The sequence below is a fragment of the Taudactylus pleione genome, unplaced genomic scaffold (genome assembly GCF_031769625.1).
Source record: "Taudactylus pleione unplaced genomic scaffold, aTauple2 ptg000408l, whole genome shotgun sequence".
Lineage (NCBI taxonomy): Eukaryota > Metazoa > Chordata > Amphibia > Anura > Myobatrachidae > Taudactylus > Taudactylus pleione.
In genome coordinates, this window is record NW_028284810.1 from 10,077,124 (window position 1) to 10,100,182 (window position 23,059).

At 47.0% G+C, this 23,059-nt stretch overlaps 2 protein-coding genes across 3 annotated transcripts in view; one reads left to right on the forward strand and one right to left on the reverse strand.

Annotated features, from left to right (window-relative positions):
• The window catches only part of CFAP97 (cilia and flagella associated protein 97), an 80,644-nt gene extending 76,100 nt beyond the window's left edge, over positions 1-4,544 (reverse strand). Inside the window, exons 1-3 of one of the 2 annotated variants that reach the window (XM_088447007.1) lie at positions 4,445-4,544; positions 867-1,636; positions 568-639 (exon numbers count right to left, since the gene is read on the reverse strand). In XM_088447007.1, coding sequence (XP_088303133.1) covers positions 568-639; positions 867-1,620 — 826 coding nt within the window. In that variant the 5' untranslated portion in view covers positions 1,621-1,636; positions 4,445-4,544. The other variant, XM_088447008.1, reaches the window with a different exon arrangement.
• Positions 4,545-19,534: 14,990 nt separating this feature from the next.
• The window catches only part of SNX25 (sorting nexin 25), a 268,761-nt gene continuing 265,236 nt past the window's right edge, over positions 19,535-23,059 (forward strand). Inside the window, exon 1 of the mRNA XM_088447009.1 lies at positions 19,535-20,244. Within this exon, the coding sequence (XP_088303135.1) occupies positions 19,738-20,244 (507 nt within the window). The 5' untranslated portion in view covers positions 19,535-19,737. The remainder of the gene's footprint in view (positions 20,245-23,059) is intronic.

Below are 23,059 nucleotides of genomic sequence, written 5' to 3' on the forward strand. Positions count from 1 at the left end.
TTTAAAAGTGACAGCTTCCTCATCTTAAGTAAATATAAGACAACGGGGAGTCGGGACACTACAGCCAAATTTGAGCCAATACAGGGTAACTGGCTTGCTTTTAACTGGTCTACACTAGCTTTTCACTAAGCTACATCGATCACAGTAATAAAGCATTGTACTTGTACCCTTATAATGATATAATTGTATATTGTTTTAACCCTGACTTGTTATACAATGCACTAACTGTTGCCTGCTGCTGATCTGTCTCACTAACCTTTTTTACGTTAGTAATGATATGCAAAAAATAAATAAAAAGGTGTTAGCAACCAATCAGATGTCTGATTCACAAGTTGTACAAGAAAACTGACAGTTGGAAAGTGATTGGTTGGCTGACAAGACTACATTTACTGCAGAGACCTGTGGAGTAACCTACATACCCCCCAATCTTGAAACTATCTCCTAGTGTCTTACACTAACTAGCATCTCCATTATGTAGATCAACTTGTGACTCTTATTTTATGTATTCCTAACAGTCTTAAATGTTTCTTGTTCCAAAAAATGTACATGGTGCAAACAGAAAAATACCTTTCAGAAGCTGGTTGAGATCCATTGCATCCTGTAAGGTCTTTGGGTCAGATCTGCCATCAATATCAGGATCTGTAAGCAAAAGGCAGAAAACTATAGGGTGTATATAATAGAACACCATAGATGTATTTCAACTTATTACACCAAACAGCAAGTTGATGTCTCTTTACTCACTCATAGGAATTGATATCATCTGCTACTAAAGGTTGTGTTTCATCATAAACAAGAACATATTTCTTGCCTACTAATAGTCACAATTACAGGGATGTACCAAAGTAGAACATGACAAGCAGAATTACCATATATTTCTTGGCTGACGTTCTCTTGCCGCTTAACTTTACTCTTCAATGCTTCACTAGTAGCTGCTATGTCAAAGGACTGTATTGGGCTGATATCAGGCGTTGAGAGAGGCGTAACATCGGTGACGGTGTCTTCTGATTCATCAGTATGGTCCTTAGTAGATTGCTTAGACAACCTGCGCTCAGGAGACCCCATGGGGAAAAGAGTTTTATCTTTTAACGATTGATGAGATTTGGATTTGTGGTCATCTGATGCAGTATCTGAAAACTCTGTATCGGAACTGGAGATGGAAGAAGGAAAGTCCCTGCTGTATTTTGTATTTTTCTTTCCAATGTTGGTTTGCTTTGCAGTTTTGGGCCTTGAGCTCCGATTCTCCTCCTCACTGCTGTCATCTTCATCAGGGTAATAATTGTCTTCAAATTCGCGCCTTATCTGGGGAATGCCTGTTGGAATAGTTGTTCCAAATCTTGAACTCTGTGCAGAACTTCTTCCAGACTTTACTGCACTACTGGGTTTGGAGGCATCTGGAGACAACAAAGGCTCCTTTGATTTCTCTGCACTCACGTCTTTGCCTGTGCCATGATTTGTTTCAGCTGTTTTATTCTCCCCTGATCCGAAATCCACTTTATTCTGTGTATGCTTGCTCTGTCCTGATGTACTGATAACTTGTCGCCCAGCTTCCCCATCTGCATCACTGTCAAAAAAGGAGTGATCTACCTCCCCCTCATCAGAAAGGTTATCATACCGATCCATGATGCAACCTCAGAGCCTACAGACAGAAGATTAAAAAAAAAAAAGCCAGTTCAAATGTTTCTTTACTGTATAGAGATATAAAGGAACTATTCTTCATAATGGTGGAGGTGGCTTCAATGACAGCCCTAGCTCATGAACAATGGTAATCCTAAACCAGGGCTTGACAAATTTTTCTAAAATCTAGGAGCCAGGATGAAATTGTAGGAGCCAGACCACCATCCCCCCAAAAAATTACAGGAGTGAGTAAGGAGCACAGCTCTGTGTTTTATACACACTATACTAGTCCACAAAATAGTGACAGTTGAATGGATACAGTAACATAGAGGCTCCCTCACTGCCTTGCACAGCTCCCCTGCTCCAACCCTGCAGTAATAACGGACCACATTTCATATAAAACAATGGTGCCAGAAAGTACAACAAAACACCCTCCCCTCATGGTCACACCACTATCCCTCTGAAGCTGCTCCGCAATCCCTGGCCACGCACAGACCCTACTACCGGAGAGCTCAATGCAGCCGGAGACAGTAGACAGTTGGGACGTACAGGAGGATCAGCGTAGACTGGGACAGACAGCAGGGATCAGAGCAGGCCAGGATGGAGAGGAGTCGTCAGCGCAGGCCGGGCGGACACAGGCACAGCAGACGCCGCAGGCAACACTCAGCACATGCACTCCTGTGCATGATATGAACACAGCAATACTATAGGCATGAAACTCCGCCAGAGCTGATGAGGATCTGCTTCCTCCCTCACTGGAAAATCTGGTAGTCATGGCGACCTGCCCCCCGGGATTTCTCGAGCCCTGTCCTAAACACAATTTTAAAGGGACTCTAACCTCAAAACGTTATGCACATAATTGTGCCTAGTACAGTCACAAGCATATAGAGAGGGCTATTTTTCTGGAAACATAGGTTCGGAAACTGTGGGAGGAGCTATAGGGGAAAAAATAAATAAAAATTATATATATATATATATATATATATATATATTTATATATATATATAAATTATTATTATTATTATCATCTCATGGAAAACACATTTTGGCCCAGGACGTTAAAGGCCCCCATACACAGGGCGATAAAGCAGGTGACCTGACTGATTGGTGCGATTTGCCTGCTATATCGCACCGTGTATGGCCCTGATGTCGTGGGGTTGTACATCGCACCCCCTGTTCTTTCTGCAGAACCATAAGATCAGGGGATGCAATATGCGATCCCATGGATTGTTATGCGGGTGAGAGAGGGGGGAGCAGGCATATTGGGCGGTCGGCCACCTGATCGTACCGTGTGCGCGAACCGCCCGATATGTTGGACGATGGATCGATCCCCTGTCACCTCGCACCGTGTATGGGGGCCTTAAGTCATAGTCAATGAGAGGTTCAGGAACTGAGTTCCTGCTGAAATATAGCACTGGAGATACATAGATTTTGGGATGTAGCCAGAAATTCTCTTTATTAAGCAATACCTTTCTGATACAACTGGGCTCAAACCCAGATGTTATACAATGAGCTTTATCACACACAGAAAAATTCACAAAAAGGCTTTTGGAATGATAAACGTATTATTAAAAACAGAAGGTATTAAAAGGATGGCAGCCTAGTGAGCAGTATGCTTTGCCAGCATGCTTAATAACACCATTGTAGAAGCTAGACAAATCCATGTAAATATACAATGCTTGGTTATATTTAGGAGGAGGGCATGTTGTACTGGGATTCTAGATCAGAACAAATCAGTTCAATGGACATCACAAAGGGGCTGATATATCAATGGTCCCATATTCCCTGTTAACTATAATTTTCTATCATGTAGCAACAATAAAAAAAATGTTTGTTTTGCCCGATTTATTCAAATTATGTTTTACTGCTACATTTGTACACTGGGGAAAAAAAAAAAAAAAGAGGATACTTAAATAATGTGGCAACAAGATAAAAAATATTCGCAATGTCTGCCTGAAAAGAGTACACACCCTGAAAGAAGTAGTGTTCACTGCAATAGAATTCCTCTTTCATCTTGAGAGAAGGCACTGGTATAGACAAGTAGATAAGATATGTCAACTAGATCTCTTAAATAAAAGAAGTGTATCTTAATAAAGGAGTACCCTAAACAAAATAACCAGGAAAACTGCATTAAGCCATGGTAGGGCACCACCAAATCTAAATAATCTTTTTGGAATTGGATTGTACATAAGACGCTCTAGCCACAACTGTACTCTCAGTATCGACCTCACACTTCCACTGCCCTATGCCAGTGCGGCATTTCCACAAATCTGGGACTGGCCAAACCTGCATCACCCCAAGACAGGAGAACTGGGGCAAATTCTTCTGATGTATCCTATATACTGCAAATATAAGCCAAATTATTACATACATCTTAACAAAAATAACACACTGTATTGTTAACAACGGATAACAACGGATGTAAACCTAGGTATAAAACGTGTCTGATCAATTAACTAGTACAACACAGGTGTCTGCAATCATAAAGGAAGGACAGTCCAGGAGCAGAGCATTTTGTACAAGATGGAAGGGGTCATGTTGGAGGGTCTGATAATAAAAATGACAATTAGTGAATACAACTGCGATGTAACATGTTAGAGAGTAACGTACGTGTGTGTGTGAGTTATGTGGGCATCGTGTGAGGGGTTCCTGCACTGACAGCAGTCACGCTGCAGAGACACAATAGGGACAGGGAGGAAGCATCCGGTCACCATGGAGACAGCAGCAGGGGAGAGGTGGCGCGTGTACATTCACTGACAAAACGATGGTCGCTGCCCGAGCCTGGCACATAGTATGCACAGCGCTGTGCTTTCCCCTTCCATCCCGTTACCTGCACAGGGAGCCGATCCTCGACGTCTATTGCGCCCGCCCCGCTGTCTCTATCACTAGTCTACAACCCTTCGCGCACCTCCCCCGTACACAGCACGTCACTTCCGGAATGCTGGGAGGTGCCTAGCCGGCAGTCACCATTTTTCTTGTGGGCAAATGTAAACCGTTAGCTTTCTGTGCACATTGTTTTTGGGGCCTCATGGTGCGCTGTGTTATTCGCAATTTTAGATGTGTGTGTTTAGGATTAAGAATATATTATAAATACACAAATTATGTATATATAGGTATAAACTCCTAGATCTCCCTACAGTTGCAATTTAGGGGCCGTATTCAATTTGAGGCATTAAGTCCGGATTCGCGGTAATTTATCGCCGATGACGTCATTATCGCCTGTTTTAGTTTTCCTCCGTATTCAATTTGAAAGACTTCCCACCTAGGCGTTAAGTCAATGCAATGTAATAGGTGGTAAAGTATCGCCTATGAATGGCAGGCGTTGAAAAGTGCAGAATTGGGGTTTTGGGGTGCAACATTTCGGGAACTCCCGTGCAGCCTTCAGACAGTCCCCCAAAGGTAATCTGTGTAAAAAAAAAAAAAATCAGGGCACCCCAAAAATTTACTTTGAAAAAGGGGGTGAAAAAAAAAGTTGGGGTACAAACTTAAAAAATAGCAAACTTGACTCTGTGGGGGTCCCCAAGTATGCTCCAAGTGTTTTTTTGATTGCAGGTGTTTGCGGCAGGTGGGTTTTTCGCGATTTTCTTAAGTCTCTTTAGCAACTTTAAAATATGCTGAACACCATTTTCAAGTACCCCAAATTTGATGGCCATAGTTGTTTTGCCCTAAAAAAAAAATTCTAAATGCTCTTCTGCATCACCTTATTCAAAGCCGCATTTATGCACCTGCGGCGGCTATTAGAAACCCTGACTTCCTTCAGTACTTAAAAATGGGGGTACGCATAGTGATCCCCCATGTCTACACCTTTAGGGGGGTCCCTAGAATATTTCCCGAAAATTCCCGCTTTAACCTGTAAAAAAAAATAGTAAAAATTTACAAAAAAAATGACATAAGGTGTCCCCCAAAAGCCAAACCAGCCCCAGGTTTGCCAGCCAGTGGTGGTTTCTAAAAATATGGGGAATAAAAAGTGTAGGGTTCCACCGTATTTTAGAAACCAACACCAGGCTGCAGGGACTAGTGCTGGTTTTAAATATAGGGGGCAAAAAAGACGTGGGGTACCCCCTATATTTAAGACCAGCACCAGACCCGACCGACCGGGGTGTAATGTCACAGCCCGGAGACCCAATCACTGGGGCTCCAGGTCCAAAGCATTAGCACCCCAAGTCAGTCAGCGCAAGCCGGTGATCTCGAGGGAGTTGGGGACCCCCCAAAGAAGGGTCCCCCCCTCCCGAGCACCACAGGCTTACGCTGAAGCCCGGGGCTCTTCCCCATACCCCTGGCTTGGTGGGCATGGAGGTAATGGGGGGCCAAATAATGTAAAACTATTGTGTTTTACAGTGGAACTACAAGTGGCAGCATGCCTGCCATTTTGCACTTGTGGAACAACAAGTGCCAGCAGACATGCGGCACCTGTAACTTCACTGTAAAATAGTTAAAAAAAGACAAAACACACACACCGTGACAGTATAACTTTATTACACACACCTACCCATTCACACATACTTACCTATACCAGATGAATTTGTCCCCTTCTCCAGTAGATCCTTAAAACATGGCACTGCAAAGAAGAATTCATACTTACCTATATCCTGGCGCTGGTCTCCGCTGCATCCCCGGGACTTGGCAAAACAACAAAACGAGTATACACGACCCACGCACTAGCTATCAGTATGTGTGTTGCCACAGATACTGATAGCTCCCGAATGCCAGCTGCCGGAACATGCACAGAGCTGGCAGTCCCGAGAGCCAATCAGCGGCCGCGCTGACTGTAGAACGGCCGCTGATTGGCTCCGGCAACTGACAGTTCCCACGTGGTGCCAAAATCGAATGTCAAATCGAACAGAAAATACTCATAGTTGAATATAGGATCCCTTCATTTACTAACATTCGATTTGAAAATCAAACTAAAAATCGAGTTTCAAATCCCCAAATGTATAGAATAATGAGAGACAGTCGATTTGAGCTTCTAAACACCATTCTACTGGCTAGAAATTGATTGTGATACTTTTAAAAGTTCCCAAAAGCATGTGGGGCAGTTTGGCTGTAGGAATAATGGCTGCTCAAGACTACGCTATGCTGTGCACCTACCTGCGGTATCAGGGGAGTAACTAGCTCCTTGGGGGCCCCATAGCAAAGGTGCACAGAGCCTCCCCCATGGTGGGGTTCAGCCGACATGGCCCCCAAAAAATGTTTTTTAAAAATACACATGTATACAGTATATAAATCCATATAAATGTACACCAATGACAGGCGGCACTCCAGACGACTGAACAAAGGACACAAACACCGAGATATATGTAAATCAACGTTGTGATGTTCTGGTTTTGTTGTGGACCCAGGGTGGTATAAGGAGCAGACACTCGAGCTGACTTAAAAATAAATGTGGAGTTTTTAATAAGTGGTTTGACAGACATGAAAGTGGCAAAACAGAAAGTCTGGGTTTAGCACTAAGGGCATGATTCAGAGCCGAACGCTTTGACCAGAGCGCTCGCTCTGAATCAGGACACTCCTACCTGTTCTTGGAGCGGCCTCTTGGACGCTCGCATAGCTGTGGGTTACCACCCACAGCTATAGCGAGCGTCCATGATGATGGTCGCGATGGTCAATACCATCGCGACCATCGGGCTTGCGACGATACCCTGCGGTAGGGTCTTGCTGCCGCAAGCCCTGGAGTGATTTTGGCTCTATCAGAGCCAAAATCACTCCCACTGACATCACTACTGATGTCAGTGGGGCCGGACTCAGACGGTAGGCGTTCCCATGGGAACGCCTCCGTCTGGCAGCCACGCCCCCGGCACGCCCACCAAAGGGGGCGTGCTGTCAGTCACCATCGACAGCACGCCCCCTTTGGTGCGAGACCCCGAGCAACGTATTCCTCATCGCTCGCCGGGTCTCGCGCATGCGCACGACGGAGCTCCCTCCGTCGTGCGCATGCGGGCACCATCGACCCGCTTGCGAGCGTCCTTCGCTCGCGAGCGGGTCTGAATCAGGCCCTAAGTGCACTTGGGAACTGTAGTGATGCAATGGGAAAAAGTCCAGGTAGTGACAACAGAAGGTAATCCAGTATTCCGGGGTTTGTGAGGCTGAAAAGAATTGCAGACTGAAGTGAAATGCTAACTGAGGTGATTGGCAGGCTGAAGTGAATTAGCAGACTGAAGTGATAATGGGCCTGATTCAGAGCCACTCGTAAGCGGCCGCTCGTTCGTTCTGACCGATGTTCGCTCATCTGCGCATGCGTACGGATTGTAATACGCATGCGCGAACCAGTCAGTGCGGCCGAAAATCGTTTGTTCGCTATATAGCGAATGCCTGCTACTTTGAGTGACAGGAGGAGGCGTATGTGGGTGGTCACAGGGGAAGGAGCTTGAAAACGGGGAGTGGAATTAAGAACGCAGGCGTGCTTAAAGGTCAAAACGGGCGTTTTATGGGTGTGCATAATTAAAACAGCAGCATCATTGACCACGTCACTGGGTTATTTTATAGTCAGAATTGCTCGCAATATAGTGGTAGGAAAAACCAACCACAAGAATAGCGAGCAGTTCATACGCTGATCAATGTACTCGATTAATCTAATAAATAGCGGACATGACGTAGGATGCGAGCGGCCAGGGGGCGTAGTTTCCCAAAAAACGACCGCAAGTTTTGTTCGCTCGTTCAGACATAGAGGCGTGAACAGACCGCAAAGAGCGAACGGTTCATTTGAATAGCCACCCCTTTTTTTTTAACGAACGACCGCAAATAGCGACCGGCTCTGAATCAGGCCCAATGTCCAGAGGAAATGCAAGTGGAGGCAGGGTGCAAGGCAAATGACTGACACAGGTACTCAGGCAATGGGAGAGGCAATAGGAGGAGGCAGGGGAATCCAACAGGGTTTTGGAGCAGGTTCAGGTGTAGCAGGCTTAGGCAGAAATCCAACAGGCAGACAGACTAGCTCAGGAACTCTCTCTCAGCTTGCGCTGAGAAACACGTTGCACTGGCAATGCAAAGGAGCTCTGAACTCCCCTAAATACCCAGTGCTAAGCCGTGACTGGTCAGAGAGTGAGCATGTGACACACCAGGATTGGTCGACTAGGTCACATGGCTGAAAGCAAGATGGCGGCGCCCATGCCGGAGCAGAACGGGAGCACTGCCAGGCCTACCCAGCACAGAGTGACAATATGCCCAAACAGGACCACGCACAGCCAATGCTCCTAGCCAGGCACCAGCACCACCGCCAGACGCCCCCCGCCACAGCATCCTCACAGGTAACATCCGGTGACCACCATGCTGAGAAACCCTGGTCATGACAGACGTTTCAATGCGCACAACATTGTCATCAGGATACATATAAACGTATATATATATATATATATATATATATATATAGTCAGGTGCATAAATATTGGGACATTGACATAATTTTCATATTCTGGCCTCTGTTCAGCACCACAATGGCTTTGAAACAAAACAAACAAGATGTGCTTTAACTGCAGACTTTCAGATTTAATTTGAGGGTAATTACATCCAAATCAGGTGAACGGTGTAGGAATTACAACCGTTTCTATATGTGCCCCCCACTTTTTAAGGGGCCAAAAGTAATGGGACAAACTAAACAATGCTAATTCTAACTTTCACTTTTCAATACTTTGTTGCAATTCCTTTGGAGGCAATTACAGCCTGAAGTCTGGAATGCATAGACATCACCAGACGCTGGGTTTCATCCCTGGTGATGCTCTGCCAGGCCTCTACTGCAAATGTCTTCAGTTCCTGCTTGTTCTTGGGGCATTTTCCCTTCAGTTTTGTCTTCATCAAGTGAAATGCATGCTCAATCGGATTCAGGTCAGGTGACTGACTTGGCCATTGCATAACATTCCAATTTTTAGCCTTAAAAAACTGTTTGGTTGCTTTTGCAGTATGCTTCGGGTCATTGTCCATCTGCACTGTGAAGCGCCGTCCAATGAGTTCTGAAGCATTTGACTGAATATGAGCATATAATATTTGACTGAATATGAGCATATAATATTGCCCAAAGCTCTCTCTGGGATGCAGTCAGGTAGACAACGGTCACAATGCCGACCACTGGCTTCCCGAATGTCAAGTCCCGGCAAGGTACTAATGACAGGCGTCAAAATGCCGATGCCTGTCATTAGACCTACGCCGGGAGCCTGACGCTCGGCATACTGATCTAAGGTAAGACGGGCGTGGACAGCCACGCGCGGGGGGGAGGGTTAGGTTAGGGGCTCCCGGGAGGGGACTTAGGGTTAGGCACCCCCCCCCGGCAAGGTTAGGGGAAAGGGGGGTTAGGATTAGGCACCCCCAGGGCGAGATTAGGTTTAGGTTGCGGGGAAGGTGGGGTTAGGGTTAGGCACTAGGAGGGGAGGTTAGGGTTAGGCACACCTAGAGAAGGGTTAAGGGGGGAGATTTAGGTTAGTTATATTTACCTTTTTAGCTGTCGGGATCTTCACCCCTGCCGGGCTTCCGCTGTTGGGATTTGAACCATGGCCATGCGGCCGGCATTATTACATACTGATTCCCTTTCTAACATCTGTCTCATGCCTGCACTTTCTACCTCAAACTTTGATGTTCTTGTTCTCTTTCTACTATATATATGTTTGTTATATCCACTGTTTGTTGCTGCAGAGTTTTATGGAGTTTTTAAAATAAATTATGATTATAATTGTAAAGAAAAATGCTCAGAAATGGACATTTAGAAAAATGAGTGTAGAGGACTGATGCTACGTGCTCCCAAAGACTGCACACGCAGGGAAAAAAATGTAAGTCTCTCTGAAATAGAACATTTTCACATGGAAGTAGCCTTTGGGTCTGTCGTTTTATTTAATATACAATATCTATATAGAGGTGCTCATTCTGAGTTTGTAGCAAAGCAAAAAAAGCTGTGCACTGGAACAAACCATATTGTAATGTAATGGAAATATATTTTTGAATGCAGATAGGGGGTGGCAGAGGTGTAACTAGGATTGATGGCGCCCAGGGGCAAAAAAAAAATGGCACCCCTTAAAAACTATTCTTTTAAACTTCTGGCTGAATTCTTCTATTGGTACTTAAATAAACACGCATAAGCCTCACTTTATTTCCTGCCTCCCTTAGGAGCAAATGCAGGACATCTAGCTGGGTGTTGCTGCACTACTTGTTCTATTTGATAAATATCAGTAAAAAATGCTTTGTTCTTTACAGAGCCGTAAGTAGACTTTTTGGTGCCCTGGGCCATAAAGAGCATTGACGCCTGCCCCCTCCCTTTCCTTTTTGTCAAATAGGGACGCTCACCCGAAAAATGGGCGTGGCCTCACGGGGACGGGTCGTGACAAATCTGATTTGTCCCATACAAGAGGCACCGATCCAGTTGTACCATTATCCAGGTGTCACTGCCAAATAGTGTGAATCCAATGGCTGCAGTGATGATACAGAATAATTATCCAGCTCTAGATGTGCATAAGCCAGCAGAGGCGGCAGTGCAGATCACCGACTGAAGGTATAGAAGGAGTGCTAATTGTAGTGTATATGCAGCAAATATCAGTGGCGGAGAGATCTGTGTATGTACCCTCCGCCAGCTCCTGAACTCAGCGGCAAGAGTACTCGAGGTGTGCTGGTGACACCTGGCTTAGGAATAGTTAGCTGTGTTAAAAAAAAAAAGGGATGTGACTGAAGGTGCTTGGGGGTTGCCAGGTGGAGGGGCAGTAAGCCAGGGATGAGATAGGGGTGGCCAGGAGATGCCAGGGGATAAAAGAAGAGGAAGCTACAATTGACAATGATTAAAAACAGAAAATTGACAGGCCCGAACAGCGCCCCTTTGTTCTATGGTGCCCTGTGCCATGGTACATGTCACACCACCCTAGTTACAGCCCAGGTTCTTTGAATAATGCATTCTTTTAATCAATGGTTGTTTTAACCACTTGACTGGCAGGGTCGCATAGTGTTCACGCCAGATGGGGGCACGGCAGAGCGCTGTGGTACGGGCAGTGCTTCCCTGCGCATGCCCCTGAAAAGGGGGCATGGCCGACCAGGGAGGGGGCGTGACTTCATGACACGTCACCAATTCACTACTTTTCCTACCCGCGGGACACTGTTGCCCGCGTGTCACGACCAGGGTTTCGCAGCGTGGAGGTTGCGGTCCTTGCTGGTGGGGACGCTATGGTGCGGTCCTTCCAGTGAGGGAGCTGGCACATGGAGACTGGCATTGTGTGTGTGCAGGGGTCTGCCAGCGCTGGGCCATCCTGGCAAGGGTAAGTCTAGCAGTGTCTCAGAATCACAGGTACATGGGAGCGGCCATCTTGCCTCAGATCCTGTGACATAGTGGGCCTATCCTGATGTGTCAGGTGATCTCTCCAGCCACTCACGCTCTGCTGCTGGTTACTTAAGGGGGTTTGGAGCTCCCTGTAGTTACCAGTGCAACCATGTGTTTTAGCATCAGCTATGAGAGAGTTCCTGCGCTCCTGACCTAAGTTTTGTGATCCGGTGCTTGCCCTAACTCCTTGTTGGCCCCTGGCTCCCTGCCTTGCTTCCTGCTGTGGATCAAGTCCTGCTCCTTCTACCTACCCAATCCTCCCTGAACCTGAAGTTCCCAAACCTACCCATTCCTTCCTGAACCTGTAGTTCCCAATTACCTACTCCAGCCTGCACCTGAGTTTTCAGCAACTATTACAGCATTTCCGGATTACCCTATTTAGCCATCATCTCAGCATTACCTGCTTTCCCTTTCAGCAACTATTACAGCATTTCTGGATAACCTTTATTGATACCCCTTAATCTCTATACCTAAATGTCGCTATTTAGTGCTGCAAGTCGCATAGGAAATAATTGCTTTCCAATGTAATTGTGGTTCCAAAGCACAAAAAGTTATATTATTCAATGAAAAGTATAACGCGCTGTGATCTAGACAATTAGCGCAAAAAAGCAAGTAAATACAAAGGTACAAGCTGATACATACACGTGCGCACTGGTCCAGTATGCAGTGTTTCAATCCTGAATCTGCGGTCACAGTCACCCAAGTATATGGAGAAATGACTGACTACTGCCCCAGCTCACAAGCCTATATTTGGTACAGGTTTCAGAGATAACAAAGGCACAGAATAACAGATGCTCATTGGTTCTTGCTTCAGGTCACTCCGTTCATTGGTTAGTTCATATGGTGTCATCAGAGGTATGGATCAGCTTTCCAACAGCTTCTTTGTGTAGGTTTCCCTCCGAAGAACTGGTTTAAACTAGCCAAAAGACACTACATACAGAGGTATACATTCTAATCCCTAATTCCTTATAATCCATAACTTGCAGACGCATGATGCGATCTCCTTGCCAATAGAACTGGAGATCTGCAAATAAACAGGGATTTAGAATGGTACCAAACATGACATGTCTACTAGTTTCTGTACCTTAAATATCATACACATACATTTCACAACATAATTATTAGCTAACAAAACCTCTGATATTAAGCTTAATGTGAGGGAACCTTTTTATAAGTGCGTGCATGTGTGAGATAGTTGTGTAAATTTGCTGGTATGCGTTGTGCATATTTTTATTTATGTATGTCTTGTGTATAATGCATATGTGCGTAGTGCATGTGTATGCATGTGAATACACATATGAGCGTCTGTGTGAGCATATAAGTCTATGTATGTGCATTATGTGAATCAGTGTATGTGTAATATATATATATTTAATATTTGGTTTGCCTAAACCAAATTCCACGGTGTAAGGGTGTTCTTCTTAGAGGTGACCAGCAGACCTTTGCTGGGTCTTGAAGTCTGCTAGCTCATCAAAGGCTTTTCTCTACTTGTTTGAAGTGCAAATATCAGTTCCTCTATGCAGGTTTCTGACAATGGCTTTTAACTCTGCATTCAGAACACTTCCTCTGAGCATATCAGTCTCTGTGTTACACTTCAATCGCCACAGACATACTGTATCTGTATGCGGAGCTTCTCAATATATATATATATATATATATATATGCATTGCAAACACACACAGACATACGCATGGAACCTGTTTCTCACACACTTGACTAAACCTTGAATGTTATATATATATATATATACGCATCTGTGCGCTTCGGATTGCGCCGATGCAAAGCATGCGTCCGATTTACTCTTTACCAGGCAACAGACTAGATCGTCAGATAATAATTGCAAACGATCACATCCAATTATTTGACTTCGACACCCTGTTTAGCCATCATCTCAGCATTACCTGCTTTCCCTTTCAGCAACTATTACAGCGTTTCTGGATAACCTTGTTCAGCCATCGTCTCAGCATTACCTGATTTCCCTTTCAGCTATTATCACAGTATTCCCGGATTCCTTACCCTGCTATTACCACTGACTTACTGGACTTTTCCTTCAGCTCCACAGTTACCTTAGTTAATCAAGACTTTATTTTAGTTCTGTCACTGATCTGGACATTCATTCGTTGCATCATTATTGTTCCTTCGGTCACAGATGTTAATCAGTATTATTATTGTTCATGTCTACCAAAAGTCATATTAAACAACACACCTTTCAGTTTAAATCTGTTCCGGTGACTGCTCCTGTTTCCACCCCGGGTCCGCAACAAACACAGATCCTAACACCGCGGGTGGGGATGGCACAGAGCAGGCTGGTTTAGCTGGTGCCGCTATAAGGGCAGGGTGCATTTTGACACTTTAAAATTGGGCAGGGATCAACGCCCCGCTAAACAGCCTAGCGGGAACATTATCGCATCCAATGTGACTGTGCCCTGCTACTCTGTACCCCGGCATTTCAAATGGAAAACTGTTCTGCACAAGTGTTGAACTAATCCCTGCTTTGGTCCAGCCCCTGGCAGTGATGTCAGCAGGCACTGCCCACCGATATCACTGCCCTTTATATGCCCCAGAATTCCTTTGCCCCACATTAAAGTTAAATTTAAGCACAAAAGGGGCAACTGCCGTTTCCCTCTGAGCAGTATTTGCTGATCTCTGCACCCTCCTCACGGACCTGCTGCATATTTCCGTGATGAGGCAGGGCCTAATGACCCGAGAGTCACATAATAAATAAAAGTTCTGTAGCGCCTTACAAAGTAAAAAAACAAATGAGCACACAAGAAAAAGTTATTACAGTACTAAACAATGTAGCACAAGCACATGGTTTATAAACATTGCTGCATAACACAAGCAGCAGGGCATCAGCAACCAAGTGTTAGGTGCCATTGTGGGAAGTTAAGAGTAAATGATAGGTAGTATAAGTAGGGGAAGGAGAAGCAAGTATGGGAAAAGGTCCCTGCGTGAGAGCTTACATTCTAAAGGGGAGGGGCAGACAGACAGGGATGACACAGATGGGATAGATAGTGAGGAAGGAGCATGGAGCAGTTGGTTAGGATGACAGCTGGAAGGCTTTGATGAAGTGGGTCTTGAGAGCCTATTTGAAGATTAGTAGAGCGGTGTCTGATAGAAAGAGGGAGAGAATTCCAAAAGTGGGGAGCAGCATGGGTGAAATATTGGAGACGGGAGTGGGAGGAAGTAATCAGTTGGCAAGACAGGCGGTATTCATTTGTGGGGCGAAGTGGGTGGGCGGGAGTGTGAAGGGTGATAAGGTCAGAGATGTAAATGGTGAGGGCTTTCTATGTCAGTGTGATAAGTTTGAATTGGGTTCTGAGGGGAAGGGGAGCCAGTGTAGGGAATGTAGGAGAGGGGAGGCAGATGTAGTGTGTTTGGAGAGGAAGATGAGTCCAGCAGCTGCATTGAGGACAGCTTGGAGTAGAGAGAGATGGGAGGCAGGGAGGGCAGAAAGTAGGAGGGTACAGTAATCCAATCTGAAGATGACCAGTGAGTGGATGAGGGTCTTAGTTGCCTCCAGGGTGAGAAAGGGTCTGATCCTGGAGATATTTCTGAGATGGAGACGGCAGGACTGCGAGAGGCATTGGATGTGTGGTTTGAAGGAGAGGGAGGAGTCAAGAACAACTTCAAGACAACGCACTCGTGGGCTAGAGGAGATGGTCGTGCTGTCAATAGATAACAAAATTGTAGGAATGCTATCACCAAGAGGGCAACAGATATTGCCAGAATAGTGTAGCAAGGGCCAGTGTACTGATGCGGTCACTGGCCCTGCTACTGGACGCCCTCACCTTCCACGCCTGAGGGGTGGACGTGCCTGAGTTTGGAGGGGACCATGGTATCATGGTGGGATGGGTTCCGGAGAGATCCTGGCCCAGTTTACTGGTGTGGCGGGGTCCAGCGGCAGCAGTGAGCGGAGCGGCGGGACGGGATCTTGTGTGATCCTGTCCCCATCCACCACGGCACCCAGAGTCCGCGGCAGGCGTGGAGGTAGCTGTGGACTACCTCCACGTGTGTGACGGCGGTGGGCCTGAATTTGCAAGGATTCAGACCCCGCCAATCAGCATGTGGCAGCTCGAACCAATCACGGTGTGATGAGGCAGGGAGCCGCGATTGGCTCGCCATGGACATCCCTCGCTGGCTGCCTGTTCGCGGTGAGCCAATTGCAGCTCCCCGCATCATCACTCCGCCCCCTGGCGCCGGCTTGTATTAATGAGGGAGGGAGTGGCAGGCAGTCCGACGGCCAGGAAGGAGCAGTGAAGAGCTCCTGAAGAACAAAGAAGAAGACACCGGAAATCCCGGAGAGCGCGTGCCCATTACAAAAGAGCTTGAATGGCCGCCGCCGGGTGAAGACCACCGACCCCACCAGAAGTAGGGTCACTGAAGGCATTAGAAGCCCTGGGCAGCAGTAGCCATGAAAAAGAGCTAATGCCGGCCACTGCCCAGGTGAAGGCTTCAGGAACCCCGAAGGTTGTGGTAGGGATTCAACCTCCGGTGAAGACCACCCGGTGGCCATGGCCAAGCCAGGTTTGGCTCAGCCGAATATCCTAGGACTGGTACTAGGCCCGTGGGTCATGGTCAGGTACTAGACCTGTGGCACCAGAAGGAGGGGCACTAGGCCCCACACATATCAGTGGGCATTAGGCCCAGGTATGGCACGGTAGGCTGCACTAGACCGTGGGTATTGTAAAGTTGGTGCTAGGCCGTGGGCATTGTAAAGTCGGCAATAGGCAGATGGGGTCCCTACCTTTAATGAGGTCCTGAATCTCTTGACCGCAGGAGATTCAGGCCCCCTGTAAAGGTAGACTGTGGTAAGGTACCGGTTTTGTATTGGCTTCTGCAATTGTATTTTCTGTTGTCTACAACTGTTACTGCATTATTGGGGATATGCATTGTTGGAGAGTCTAGGCATAGCATGGTAAGGGAGCGCACCACACTCAGACTGTGCCCATTGTTGTCCACCAGGCCAGCTAGAGTTAGGGTTCCAGGTTGTTGTGGGTGGCACAAGCTAAGAAAAAGAGGTCGGGGTATTGCAGCCGTGGGGTTGGGCTGTTTTGTTCATTTGCAGGTGCTGAGATCAGGACCACTCATCCACCAAGGGGACAAGAGTGCAGTCAGTGAGCGTAATCTGTGTTTTGTGTGCTGTTTGTGTTGTGTGTCGTCCCTTTCCCCTTTCTGGCATTTTCCTTCGGGTTGCACCCTGGTACTTGTCACGTAAGTGTAATCAGTCTTATGCTAAAAGTGCTAATGATGACCATCCACTGATCCCAGTGGAGGTCACCCCAACTCAGCGTGTGTTTTCCTTGCAGGGTCTGTGAGTGGGAGTCCCAGCCTTTACTGTCCGTGTCCAACCTGGGTTCCAGGACCCTCGACAGGAGCGTCAAGGTGCGAGTCTTAGAGATAGGGGGTAAGTGCCCGACCACACCTGCATGAAAGTAGGCACACCCCCCACACCCACCTGTTACAACAGAAACAGCTATGGCAACAGCAATGACAGTTGAACTCACTGGGCCTATAGATGAACTGATATGGAAATTAAAAGATCTTCTAAGCAACCCTGTGCCCAATGCCTCCAAACATACAGTATAGTCACGCAGCAGAGGTGGTATACAGTCATGCAGCACAGGAGGTGTCCAGTCAGGCAGTGCATGTGGTGTACAGTAAGGCAACACATGTAGTCAGGTAACACAGGTTGTGCACAATCAGGCAGCAAAGTCATAGTACATCATGCAGCACAGGTATTGTACATTCATGCAGCACAGATAGTGAGGTGACATAGACAGTACAGACAGTCTACAGACAGGCAATACAGGAGATGTACATTTAAACGAAACAGGTGGTGTACAGACAGGCATCACAGGTAGTCACGCAGCACAGGTAGTGTTCAGTCAGGCAGCACAGGTGGTGAACAGTCAGGCAGCGCAACAGGTGTATAGTCAGGCGGCACAGCAGGTTGTTATACAGCACAGGTATTGTACAGTCAGGCAGCACAGATAGTGTACAGTCGTGGAGCATAGGTAGTCAGCATGCACATTTAGGGGTATATTTACAAAAGTGCGGGTTTTTAGAAGTGGAGATGTTGCCCATAGCAACCAATCAGATTCTAGCTATTTTCTTCTAGAAGGTGCTAGATTAATGAAAAGTAGAATCTGACTGGTTGCTATGGGCAACATCTCCATTTCTCTAAGCCCGCACTTTAGTAAATATACCCCATAGTGTACAATCAGGCAGCACAGGCAGTGTACAGTCAGGAAGCAAAGGTAGTCACGCAGTGCTGGTGGTGTACAGTCAGAGAGCACAGGTAGTCACGCAGCGCTGGTGGTGTACAGTCAGAGAGCACAGGTAGTGTACAGTCAGGCAGCACAGGTAGTTTACAGTCAAGGACACACAAGGTGTATAGTCAGGTGACAGGTAGTTAAGCACCACAAGTAGTCAGGTACGACAGTAGTGAACAGCACAGGTAGTCAGGCAGCACACGTGATGTACATTCAGGCAGCACAGGCGTTGTACATTCAAGCAGCACAGGTAGTCACACAACACAGGTGATGTAGCACAGGACATGTACAGTCAGCTAGGATAAGTAGCACAGCTGGAATACAGTCATGCAGCACATGTATTTAGGCAGGGCAGTCGGTATATAGCTATACAGCACAAGAGGTGTATAGTCGTGCAGCACAGGAGACGTACAGTCATGCAGCACAGGAGGTGTACAATCAGGCATCACACGAGGTGTACGATCATGCAGCACCAGGGCCGGATTATAGGGGGGGCAACAGGGGCGGTCATCCCGGGGTCCCCACACCTAAAGGGCCCCAACACAGCAGCAGTTGCACAAGAGCAGGCACCGTAATTAAGCCCCGCCCACCTCGCGGCAAAATGTTGCAATTTGCGGGTCAATCGGCTGGAGGCAGAGCCAGTATGATGCATTTCCATTACAATTGTGTCATTTGGCTCCGTCCCTTTCCGATGGACTCGCAAATCGCGGCCAAAGCCGCAAGAGGGGGAGGAGCTTAATAACATGGTGCCTTCCTGCCAGGTCCCCTCCCCATCCACAACATGCAGGGCAGATGGTGCAAGGTAAGTGTGTGCTTGTGACTTGTATGTATGTTTGTGTGTAATGTACAGTATGTGTGACACATGCATGTGTGGTGTATATATGTGTTTTTCTGTGTGACTGTATGTGTGTGTAAGTATATAAATAAATGTGTGTGGTGTATGTGTATATATAAATATATACAATTATATTGATAGGGGCCCCCACAAAGTTGTTGCCCCAGGGCCCCCTCACACCTTAATCCGGCCCTGTGCAGCACAGGTAGTTAAACAGCACAGGTAGTGTACAGTTAGGCAGCACAGTTGGTATACAGTCAGACAATACAGGTAGTCAGGTAGTCACAGATAGACAAGTCAGGCAGCACAGATAGACAGGTGAGGCAGCACAGATAAGACAGGTGAGGCAGCACAGATAAGACAGGTGAGGCAGCACAGATAAGACAGGGCAGGCAGCACAGATAAGACAGGGCAGGCAGCACAGATAAGACAGGGCAGGCAGCACAGATAGACAGGGCAGGCAGCACAGGTAGAGTGAGCAATAACAACAGAGATGATGAGGAGCCCTGTGACGCCGCGTCCTGTACACAAACACAGCAGCGCACGGTGCCACCTCCTCACAGCGGGACTGGGCGGGGAGAGGCTGGAGAACGGCTGACAGACACGGGGCTTAGGGAGGAGATTTCTGCTGCTGGAGAGAGTAAGCGGAGGAGAAGCCGGCTCGGAGCTCGCAGCAGCCGCCGCTAGTGGGAGATGAGCCGCTCGGCCGCGGCGGGGGATGGTGGAGCGCTATGAATGTGAATGGGAGCCATGGCGCGGCCGGCGGGGCAGAGGAGCCTAGCAGTGACCCGGGCGGTGACATGGAACCTGGCTTGGTGAATCATGCCATCTGCAGGAGGAGGGGAGGACCGGGCATCCCTCCCCCGTGCACGCAGCTCATCCTCGGGCCACACTACTGCGCTGAGGACGCTAAGAACGCAGCATGGAGCTTGTGTCCCCCGAGCAACGGGAGCCAGAGTACAGCGCCCCGCTGCCCCCAGTCTCCGTCCTCTCGCCTCATGCTGGCCGCCGTCTTCGGGCTGCTGCTCCTGTCACTACTACACCTGGGGCAGCAGGAGGCCGGGCAGAGCGGCGGGGCGCCTGGGGGAGAGCTGAAGCTCACTGACCTGGTGCTGCGCTGCGCCGTCTACATGGGATGCGCTCTGATCGCTCTGTTACTCGGCTTTCTCTGCGCCCTGCACTGCTCCGGCCGCCCCACTGCCCTCCCGGACTTCACCCGAGCAAGGACCCCGGGACAGGTGAGCACTGCCGTGGATCTTTACACTGTTACCGGGCTCTAAGCAAGGGCTTGACCTACAATTACCCATTGACGGTAATCCTGAAGCTGCCAATGTCTATCATGGGTTTTGTCATTATCCTCGTCCTATAGCCACAATAGGGTGCTGATTCTGCATGGAAACACAATACAGGTCACCAAAACGTGACTGTAGCATCTATTAAAAGTGTGTATGTGTGTGTGTATATATATATATATATATATATATATATATATATACTCAATGAAAGCAAATACAGATATATCTGTTCATCCAGTGAAGCAATGTTCAGTATATCTGTGTATACATATATGATGTAGGTAATGATCTTTGGGATGCTTTAGTTTCCGTAGGGTTTGGTCATGTAACTGAGACACTACTGGGAGCCCGTCTAGCTAGAATACATGGAGATATCCTGACATTGGTAATAGAGATGAGAATTTGGCAGCTACCCTTTGAAGTTCTGCCAAATCCAGGGGCTTTTGCGTTTCTTTGCATTTGTTGTTGTGATGTCTTGTCTGACTTTTTCAGAGGTTTTATTTATTAGATGATGAAGTCCCTCCTGTTATCTGCACATGGTCGCAGCATCTGTTTCTGACTCTACTGCTGCTCTGTGACTCCTATTTCTTCTCATATTCTTAGCAATGAGTCTATACCTGATTACTGTCTTACAGCGATGTGAAATGTTGCTATGTACCTGTGCTTTATAAATATGGAAGATGGTCAAAACTTTTATAATGATGCGTTTTATGGTATCCAGTCTTTAAAAAGTGTCTTGAGTTGACCACAGGTGCAGGGCTGGATTAAGGTTTGTGGGTGTCCCTACCAATAAAATTGTTTATATGGTATAGTGTGTATGTTATTAAAAAGTATGTGTAATTACTCTCAGCACCACAAATGTACTAAATCACTGTAGTGCCCCCAGTTCACATGATGCCCTACAGAAACACCTGTTCACATATGCCACAGCGCCCCCCATGCTGGTTATGTAGCTGTGTGTGTGGGCCCCTGGGCGACCACCCCGTCTTCCCTGTAGTTAATACGGCACTGTCTGGATGGGTTCATTTTGCCTGTATGTGATACCTTGATGGAAGGGAGTGAAAGTACTCAGGCCCCCTTTTATTAATGATTGCACTTGCAAAGTGATCTGGGCATCCCAGTACCGCCCATGTACCGGTATATGCAGGGAGAAGGGTCTCCAAAAGGAACCCGTCCCTGCGATGTGCCCGAGAGCTGCCGCGCATGCCCTGTCCCGCTGACTGCATATGTGCAGTGGCCGTTGCTGAGGGAGGGTCCCGGAGGAACTCTCCGCCAGCTATTTGAGATGTGTAGCCCATAGGCTACAGCGGCTAACGACATCTTCAGATGGCGTTAGCTGAAGGGGCCAATATCAGGAATGCATCGCATTCTGGATATTGGTAAATCTGGCATCATCGCATCCCCCATAGAAACCTATTGGGGATGCGGCTGCCTGCGGGAATGGAGGGATCGCAGCAGGTATCTCCGATACCTGCTGCGGTCCCTCCTTAATACATCAGGGGTATACTAAATATTTGCGGTTAACCCCCGAAAACATAGCTGCAAATATATAATGATACATGGACCCCTCAGTTTGTCACTAACTAGTGGCTGCCATCCATGTCAATAATTAGTGACCTTGGCCAACGCTAAGCTTTATACACTTACATCAGATGTTGTTGACTCTGTGGGCTAAGCAGCCATAAGGCAGGAAGACTCTTGGTCATCAGTCTGAAGATTTAAATATTGATTAAAATTAGTGGAATTTGTGGTCTGTGCATAATTTATATTATATAATTACAGTTTTATGCAATTTGAACAGTTTTATTCCTAAATTAACATGCAGGACTGTTGAACAGATTTGTGTATTTAAAGTAAAATACAAACATCTGTCTGGTATACAGTTACCTCTTATTTACTTCGAAACTGTATAGTAGTGTTTAATGTTAACATCTCTAATGGAGCTTGTATCTTTAACGCATGCGGTACAGATAACTTTGGGGTATGTCAGTTATGCTGGCCATACACGTTGCAATTATCGGGACGATCCACCCGATATCGGCAGATCGCCGCGATAATTGTAGCGTGGGGGGGCGACCGAGGGTTAAATATTGCTCGGTCGGGCATGCTGGATTGTCCAGCATGCCCGTCCGATGCGATATTTACCCGGTAACTGTCGGCTGCATCGGGCAGTGTATGCCCAGCGCGGCCGACAGACAGACATTTCCTGTGTTCTTTCCTATGGAAGGAACAGAGAAATGTCTCCTCCCCCGGGGGCGGAGCGCAGATGTCGGGCTATACACTGTGAGATTTCTCTCACAGTGTATGCCGCGGACATCTGCGGCTGGCAGCCGGCCAGATAAAATGTCTGCCGGTCTGACAGACATTTTATCTTGCCGTGTATGCCCAGCATTAGAAACGTTTGCTGAATGTCAGAACAGCTCTGTGTACAGAGAATACAATTAAGTTCATTACGTGATACTATTATTCCACCATGTTTTCCTGCCGTTCAGATGTGTAGAATAATAAAATACTGAAAATTAGTTGGGGTATATATTAGGTGATTGGCCACATTGCATAGTGTGTATGATCTATCACGTGTTCACGTGCATCGTTCATCGCATATTCACATATGATGTGCTGCACGTCAGATGGAAAGATGTCATGAACGATGTAGTGCACATCGCGCAGTGTATACGCTCTTCCAAAAGACAACAAGATATATTGGTCCAATCTTTCCTCTGAAGACATCACCTGAACTGCCAGTGATCTACACAAT